The sequence below is a fragment of the Lactuca serriola genome, chromosome 7 (assembly GCF_051521515.1).
Source record: "Lactuca serriola cultivar US96UC23 chromosome 7, Lser_US96UC23_V15, whole genome shotgun sequence".
NCBI lineage: Eukaryota > Viridiplantae > Streptophyta > Magnoliopsida > Asterales > Asteraceae > Lactuca > Lactuca serriola.
In genome coordinates, this window is record NC_136414.1 from 172,556,466 (window position 1) to 172,566,248 (window position 9,783).

The window sequence follows — 9,783 nt, forward strand, 5'->3', positions numbered from 1 at the left end:
ATACGAACTTCATAAAGATCACCACATCACTAGGTTACCCAATTACAAGATTAACCTACAAAAACAGAAAAAAAAAATACAGTTAAACTAGATTTTCGTAGCTGTTCATTTGTGAAAATTAAAAAAATAATAATAAACAAATAAACAAACATTTTTATAGGCCACTCGCATTTTAACGGATGGTGGCCTACAAAAATTATATCTATTTTTGTCATTTTCCATTCTTATGGCTATTTTATGATAAAAAAAATTTAAGAAATAAATATTATGAATAATTATTATATTCATTTCCTCATAACTTAACCCAGAATTTCCTGTTTTGATGGACCATGATGAAATGGCACGGTCATTTTTAACATTTTACATAGGGCGTGTTCGACACGTATGGAGCTTTTGAGAGTGTTTGAGAGCTTCTAACTTCTAGCTTTTGACAAAAAGCTCTGTTTTGAATAGAAAGTCTTGTTTGGCACTACAAGCTTCTACGTTTAGTTTAAACAAAACGCTTCAAATCCAAATGCTACTTCATGTAGCATTTAACAAAACGCTACAAGCTACCCACCACCCGCTACAAGCTACAAGCTACCCGCTACCAGCTGATTTTGCTGAACACGCCCATAGACTTTTATTATTTTGCAGTTGGCCCTGTTAACAATATTTGATGTCTATTATGGAGTCATGGAGTTTGATAAGATGTTGGGCCAACTCGGTCAAATTAAGATTGTTTGATATCATACATAGAAAGTCTTTGACTCCGTCGTAAATCCTTTTATATGTCTCTTATTTTATCAGATTCATTGCTGTGTTCGACACAAATCTGACTCAATCAACAACTATCAAATAATTCTAAATTGTTGTTGTGGATGAGAATTTACTTAAATTTTGGAAAAAAAAACAAACTTAGAATTGCATATTTTTGTCATTTTCTATAAAATCCAACTTGATATTTGGAACAATCCATATGAGAACAAATTACCTTACAGTTGATTAATAACATAAGCAAGTCGTATCATCAATCGTCACTACAAATAATATACCATTGGAAGGTCTAGTAGAATCACCTCATGTTTAAAATCATTCCTTGTTTAGATATTTAATTGATGGTATCTTAGACAAATATAAAATCGAACTTAATTTATATTTGGAACAATCCAAATCACAATGAATTTCCTTATTATTGATTAATAACAAAAGGAAAGCCATATCATCATTCCGTCAGTATAACTTTTATTAATCAATCACCAAAACATCATATGAACCACCTAACGCACAATTTGTTCAAAGAAACACGACCAATTGGCTAAAACATCATTTGTCTACATAGATCAAGAGTGCTACAAAAAAGTAGCAATTAACAAAATTTATAGTTGTTTGGTAGTTATTTAAATCAGATTTGATGTTGTTTGGTAGTTATTTAGTTGTAAAAAGACATATCATAGCCTAATTAGAAGTTTTTAATTATTGTATCAAAGTAAAACTCAACATCTCACCCAAAAAGTAAAATATATATATCAAAATCAAACATCACCCAAGTCTGAAAAAAAAAAATACTCAATATAAAAAGTGAAAATGTATTACATACATGCATAGATACATATATAAATCTCAACAAAGAATATAACCTCTATTCTCAACACCATCAAAAAGTAAATTAATAATCTACCCATAAAACATCATCGATAAAAGGAAACCCCTGCATCACCTACACTGATTGACCATATCCATTAGCTCCTGCATGTGTCCTTTGGTCTTCCTTCTTCCTCTTCAAGACGATGAACCATGTGAAAGCTTCCAAAAGAACTGCAACAACCCCCAAACCAATAAGTATTCCTGTGTATGCGTTCTTCCACTTCTTCTCAGGGTCCAAGATATCAAGCCCCTTGTAGACATTGACAATGCTCAAAGCAATCACAGCGTATCCAAGGCCATGGTGGTAAACGTTCCAGTATATTCTGTATTTGTTGTCGGGTTTAGGCCTCAACAGTAGAGCAAAAACCTAAAAAGATCACAACCACATGATCAGTTTTAATGTCAAAGATATGGAGTAGATTCGTTGACATCTTTATCACCGGATATAGCGGTAGATGTTGACTAGATTTGTTGCGTTTATGTAGATTTTAAGCAAAGATGGAAAGGGAAACATGGAGTGTAAGGTGTACCTGAAGTGTTCCGAGTGAAAAGAGGATGATCCCGATGTTCCGGTGAGATTCAAATGTGATTCCGGTAGAGTCGCCGCCGAGTTTGAGTCCGGTGGCCCATCCGGCGACACCGACGATGTAGGCTGAAGTTTGGCAAGCGGCGTGGATGTAAAACCAGGCTGGATTACCGACTTTGAACACCTTCAAATATCTTGCTGTCATTGCTCCCATGGGCATCATTACTCCCCAACTAACAGCGTTCAATACTCCATGAGTCTGTTGAACAATAATTCGCAAAACCATAAGAAAAAAGATCCAAGATTTTATCGTTATGCAAATGGGTTTTTCGTTAATTGAAAGATTTGTTGATTTTATAAAGTGGGTTTGCGATTTTGTCAATCAAGATTGAATCTTTGATAAAGAAATGCATCTAAATTTGGAATGAAAGGGAGAATTAAGAGAGATGAGACTTACGTTTCTCCGGCGCACTAGCGACCCACCAACACGACCGCCGGAAGTAGTCTGACCGGAGATAAAATCAACTCTTCCGACAGAACCCCGATTATCATTACCAAGTGCATGAAGACCCGGAACTCCATTATTGACAGGACCCACTTGCCATACCTGATTAAATCCCGTTCCTCCATTAGGCAACACTATAGTCGCGTAAATCACCACCACGTCGTTAACTCTCTCCGCCGTAATCCTCGGCACCTCGAAGCTCAAAGTGCTCGGTTGTAGACTCGTTCCATAACTAGAAACTGCAGAAGTGTAAGCTTGAACCGACCCGTTTGGGCTTGTAACAGCAACAAGCGCTTGAGCCCCAATCATACCCGACCCACCGATATTAAGCGCCCAAGCAACCCATTGAGATGTGGTGGCTCCGGTGTGCCGGAAAGCCAAGTCGACGGTGCCGTTGGTGTGGTAGTTCCAGTGGAGATGCGAGTCCAAAACAGGTAACGAAACACAAGTAGCGTAGATAGCGTTGTTTCGAAAGGCATAAGTATTGCAATTTTGAGCACTTGAAACAGCCAGATTCGATATCAAGATGCAAAAAAGAACACTCAAGAACTTACCCATCTTGGAAAAGCTTGATGGGTTAACAAAATCAGAAGAAGAACAGATGAATTTGAGTCTTTATAGATGGAATCGAAACACCCAAAACCCAAAAATCTTCGGTTTCTTTTGTTTTGTTTCTACCCAAGTGAGATGGTTTTGAAGAGATGATGAGAGAGGGAAAAGTTATACGGATTTAAATAGGGAAGTGAGATTGAAAGAGGATAGTTGGTTTGACTGGGAATTTATTAGGAAACAAGTAGGAGAGATGGAAGAATCCTAGAAGGATTGTGGGTGGTGTGAAACTGTTAATGATATTTCCGTGTGGATATTATTTGTTCAAAACTTGTGATAAGTTCAACTTTTGAATAAAAAGGAAAGCGTTTCATATTTTTCCTTGTTTTATGGAGAAGCTTTCATACACAAAAAGCAAGGAGTAATGGAGTATACTTACACTTTCAACAACTTAGTTTAACAACTTTATAAATAAGTCATTGACCCTTTGGTATCACCTCATTTTCTACGTAGTATGACTATTCATCTTTGGATGGTTTGAAATACGGACATACGGTATTCAACTATATAATTATAATTTATTTTACAAAAAATCATTTATATTGAACATAACATATTGATAAGACTATAAGGAATGCCACATTATTTTACATGTCATCTCCATTGTCATGACATTTTTTGATTAATTGGTAAATTAAAAAAATAAAAAAAAATAGGTATTTAGTTTTGTTTTTCTCTTTTACCTACAAGGAATTGTCGAGTTGTTTGTCTTATCACACTCACTCAGGGGTGGTGCTCTTAAATTGTAGGGATGTCAAAAAGTTTTATAGGACTTCTATCGCGTATGAAAAATATTTATTAAAAAATCGAACGAGGCAAAAGGTTAACCCCCGTTTTAATTTTGGGGGCGGAGGCGGAAGTGGCAGTCTCGTCCCGAACCTTGTGGGGGACCAGTTAGTATATATATATATATATATATATATATATATATATATATATATATATATATATATATATATATATATATATATATATATATATATCAAATAAGAACACTTAAAAGGTTGAGAACACGAGAACAGTTATGAACCAATTATCATATAAAGGCATAAAAGGAATTTTACAATAAAAATAACTATGGATGATTTATGAGCAATTAATTAATTCCTAAGATCATGGGATTTAATATGATTAATAGATTTTTTACCCAAATATTAGGAACTTATATAATCTGATTTTAATTAACAGAATCAATAAAATTATTTTAAAAAACGTTCTTACTATAATTTAAAAAAAAAAAAAAAAAACGTTATTTTTTTTCTCTAAGTTTTTTTTACCAACCATATCAAAAATACTGACGCATTAATCATTTTATCCGAATATTAGTAATCATGAATGAATAATTATATATTTGTAGTCATATATGAAGCCGATAATAATCTTGAATGAATAGATGAATTAATTTATATTCATAAATGAATAAAACAAAATTAAAGAAACATCGTCATAAATGAAAACATCTAAATATGAATTGCTTCAATCATTAATGAATATACATCTAATCTTATGAATATATTTAAATACACATTTAATCACTATTGAATACACTTCAATCAGTAATGAATATACATCTAATCTTATGAATACATTTGAATACACATTTAGTAATAAATGAATAGAAAACACTGTTAAGAGACAAAGAATTTCTAATATGGTATAGACTTTGGCTTCCTCGGTTAAAGAGATTGATTCGTTGTGGATCTCTGATGGGTCACAGAGGCATGGTGGTACGACGATGATTTTTCTCAGACCGCCTTAATCTTTTGTTACTACGGGTTTGTATGTCGGACTATGAGAATATTTCGTAATGTCGATGGCTGCCATCGTTAAAATTTCGAACCCAATGAAACCCTAATGAAACATCCGAATAAAGAAAAAAAAACAGAAGGCAAAAACTATAGGGTTTCCTTCGAATCTCAACGATAAGGATTACAGCTTCAGTCTGGCAGCCATGGTTAACATTCACTGAAATCAACTAAATTGAACAAAAAAACAATTGTATTCGCATCAAGGTTCTGAGTAATCGGAGACAGATATACCTTTATGTGATCTATTGACCTATAATCTCTCTTGATTTTGATCGTAGAACCCATGATTGTCTAGGGTTGTCACAGTAGCTGAGGCGTCGGAGGAGTGAGGAATTGAGATCCTTTTTGATCTTCTATCATTATCGTTTCAGTAATTAGGGTTCAGATCTATGGGATAGAGATGATGTTACTAAGCAGAGAGTAGAATAGTACAAAAGATGGATATATCGGTAGAGACGATGGTGGAACAGAGTAGGCTCATTCCGAAATCGATGTACAAGAAGCAGTAGGAAGCGGTCGAATAGATGAGAGAAAACCGTGGGGGAGAGACGTGTATCGGTAGAAATAATAAATTGTGGGAGAGAGAGAGAGAGATTTTAGGAGCTGATAAAAATAGGATAAAACCTAATGACGATAGTACCCTTTTAGTTAATTAAAATGTTACAGTTTAATCCTATGACGTTCAGAATTTATATAAATTGCCTGTTAATATTAACCTTTGATTTTAAATTATAGAGAGCTTAGAATTGTTCTCGCGTTCTCAACCTTTTAGGTGTTCTCATTTGATCATATATATATATATATATATATATATATATATATATATATATATATATATATATATATATATAGGTTTAGATTTATTTGAGACAATGTTAATTTTGTGATACCGTGAAACGCAATCTAAAAATAATTTTAAAATGCAAAATAAAAGGAAAAATCCGAATTTTTTTTAATTATTATTTTCATCATTTTCTTTACCTAACAAATTAAATTAAAAAAAATTACCGTTATTTTTTTTTTTGAAAAATACGTGAAATATTCCAATATGATTTTTAGAATATTAGAATATTATAGTATTTTAGTAGATTTGTTGAATATGTAAAAAATTATAATATTCTACTAAAATATTCTAATATTTTACTTGAATATTTCATAGATATTTCAAAAAAAAAACGATAATTTTTTTATTTTTTATTTTATTGGATAAAAAAGTGATAAAATTATATTTTAAAAAAAATTCAAAAATTTTCAATTATTTTGCATTTTAAAAATGTATTTTTTATCTACAAAATGAGTAACTAGGATTGCGTCTCCCCGTCTCACAAATTATAGTGGTCTCACATGAACCTAACCATTATATATATATATATATATATATATATATATATATATATATATATATATATATATATATATATATATAACAATGATTTTAAGCTTCAAAATTCAACAAAAAAAATCATATTTTTAAGTTGTTAATATAATGATTTTAATATTTTATAACATTTTTGTTTTTAACATGTAAAATTATGTTACAAATAACTATTTCTTATCCAAAAAATAACTTCTTTTGGCCCAAAAACAATTTTTAGCATAATAAAAAGACAACCTAAAATCAATTAGGGAAGGGGGAATGGAGGCGGGGATGTAGGCGGGGGAACTAGAGAATTTCGGGAGTGGGGGCGAAGGAACCCCGGTCTCATTTGGTGTCGTTGATATCCCTACCTGATTGTTGAGTTGTCCACCTAAGTTTGCTGAGGGGTGTCACCTAGCCACTCCTCCAGCCGTAGGGGAATTGAGTTTATATTCTATAACATTGATTTTGGGAGATGGTTCTCAAGGTTGGTACTCTAATTTTTCCTTTTGCATGGTCAAGGTGGGAAGTTGAATCAACAAGTATCATGATTTTGTAAGGTTCTTTTTTTACTCATCGATGTGGAGTTCATCGATCAATATTAGCGTATAATTTTTTATGTTGAAGTTAATTGTTATTTGTAATTTGTTTTTTTAGCATCTATATCTATTTGTATTTATCTCCATGTCCTTGAGTTTTACTTATGGAAGAAAAGTGATATTTATTTATATCTATTGTCATGTTCTTGACTTTCACTTATGGAAGAAAAGTGAACGAAATGGAAAGTAATGTGTTTTTGAGTTTTTTATTAAGGATGGAAACAAATGACAAACATTTTTGTATTGGAAGCTATTGCCTAAATTTAAGTTGGGAAATGGTTAGATGATCAAGTGAAGGTACTTACACTCAAAGAGTGTATGAAATTAGAATGAGTACAAAGATAAGTAGACATTTGTTATATGCATAATCGTGCGATAGATTATGTAACATTATGTTTCTGGTCGTTTCTAAATTCAGGGTCATGGGTCGAAAGTAAATTGTGTGAAGGCTTTGGGCCTCAAGGGGGTAAAGTTAGGCCTTTTGGGAGGTGGTAATGATGGTTGTGAGACCTAAACCCTTGAATTGTGTTTTGGGCCGAATGGCAGAAAAGGGAAAAGTCATAGACTGGTTTCTTGCATGATTTACGGATTTTAGTTTGAGAAGTTTGAAGTCCTATATATTTGGATAATATTATGGGGCTCTTCAATACCTTTCTGTGCATATAAAGAATGCTAAAATCATAGTTGAAACGAAGAAGTTGTGGTAGTTTGAAACTGTGTTGAATTTGGAAGGAGGGTGGTACATTGGGTGTACCAACATCTCAAAGTCGCGCCTTCAAGAACGTATGTAGGGTGTACCATTTGGCACACACGACGTATGTGATCAGAACCCAAACCCTAAATTTGGGGTTTTGAGCCTTATTTAAGCTCCTTAACTCCTCTAAACATCTTCCATTCTCAACCTCCATCTCTCCAACGTCCTCCCTTGAAACCCTAACCCTAGTTTAAGCCTTATGAGCTAAAGAGTATGCTTTTTGGTACCTTTAAAGGAAGAAGAATGTGGTGATAGTTCTTGAAAGCTTGAAGCAACTTTGGATCTGGAAGTCCCCCCTCCCCTCATTCATCTCCAGAAAGGTATAAAGTGTGTACCTTTATGCCTCTATTGATAGATCTAGCTTAGTTGTTAAAGTTATGTCCTTTTTGTTCAATAAATTGGTCTATTTGAGTGTGGGTTGTTCTAGATCTTGTGAGGTGCATTTCCAGGTGTATATGAGGATGTTAAGTCATAAAAATATAATCTTGATCTTTTCCTTCCATTCATGCATGTGTTATGAAGCTTAGAATCCTATGATAAGCTAGGGTTTTGAATTTGGACTCTTCCTAGCCATGCAAAATCATAAAGTTGGAAACTTAATTATTTAGAATTTTATTTTGGATCTACAACTGAGCTCCGGACAGAAAGTCTTAACGAATAAAGTGCTTAATGGAATATTAGAATCAACTAGTGTACATTGGGCATACATGGGAGTACGTGTAACACCTGATTCAAGGTACTTTTCATTTTTGACCATTGGTGTGTAAATAGTTTGCCAATTTGGTCCTTATGAGGCCTTTTTTCCATTTTCGGAAAATTAGGGGTACATTGGGCGAATTCCTCGTACGCTGGGCATACGTACCCAGGGGAAAAACCTTAATATTTAGGATTTGCACCCTATTTAATCAACATTTTGACCCATGATCCTTCATTTCTCAGCCTTCATTACCCTTTGAGCCCCATTTTGAAACCCTAGCCGCTCTTGAGAAGATTTGACCTTTTTTGTGTGTGTTTTAGTGTGTGTTGGTGAGATTCGAGGAAGAAGATCTTAGAAGAAGGAGCTTTGATCAAGGGAGAGCATGTAGATCCATAGTTTACTCATCATTTCTAACTTCATTGAGGTATAAAATTTGGAACTTTTCATTGTATGCTTAGATCTGGTCTTTATGGAGTTTTGGTCATTTTGGTCCCATGAATGAAATCTAGTGGAAATTCTTCCACTCTGGAAGTTAGGAGTTGCTTCTTTTGATGTTTCTGAGGTCCCTAGTCCATAAAGCTAGCATCTTGATGGTTGTTGATCAACCATGCATGTGTTTGTGTCCATTTGGAGAAAGTAGAATGCTTAATCTAGGGTTTGGGATCATCTGAGTCATGTAAAGGCTCCAAGTTAAGGACTTTATGGATTAAGATGTTCCACAAGGCTTGGATCTGTAATTTGGACATTTGGAATGCAAGCATTAAGTATTTAAGGAAAACGTGCTTAATGTGCGTGTACGTTGGGCGTACGCAAGTGTACACTGTGCGTACGCATCCGTGTCCTCAATCAGACATGCAACCTAGTACGCAGAGCGTACGTCTGGTATGTGCAGCGTACCAGGCTTGGTCTTGGGCTTTGTGGTTTGGGAAATATTGGACTATTAGGGTTTTGGGCCTTGATGGGGCACTTGTCTTTCTGACTTTGGGAAATTATTAGGCTTTGGGCCTTATTGGATTTGGGCTGTAACATCCCAAAAATTTCAACAAATTTAAACTTTTCAAACAAAGCATTTACTAATAAAAGTGTTTTACAAAACCATTGTTTCCAAAACATTATTTAAAATCAGAGTCTTCCAATATCAAATCAGTAGTAAAACCAAGGATGTGTACGGTCACACCTTCGCCTTGCCACAACCATTTGAAGCACCTGAAACAATAAACTGAAACTTCAAGCATAAATCTTAGTGATTTCCCCCAAAGTACCACCACATACACATAATAAACAAACAACATGCATACAGAG

The 9,783-nt window shown here is 33.9% G+C and overlaps 1 protein-coding gene across 1 annotated transcript; it reads right to left on the minus strand.

The window, feature by feature from the left end:
* Window positions 1-1,532: 1,532 nt before the first annotated feature.
* LOC145061432 (cytochrome b561 and DOMON domain-containing protein At5g35735-like) lies at window positions 1,533-3,519 on the minus strand. The gene is made up of 3 exons (XM_079008898.1): window positions 2,610-3,519; window positions 2,157-2,411; window positions 1,533-1,993 (listed from the first exon to the last, which is right to left on the minus strand). Exons 1-3 carry the CDS (start codon window positions 3,213-3,215, stop codon window positions 1,700-1,702), a joined length of 1,155 nt encoding a protein of 384 aa, XP_078865024.1. The 5' UTR covers window positions 3,216-3,519; the 3' UTR covers window positions 1,533-1,699.
* Window positions 3,520-9,783: the final 6,264 nt, after the last annotated feature.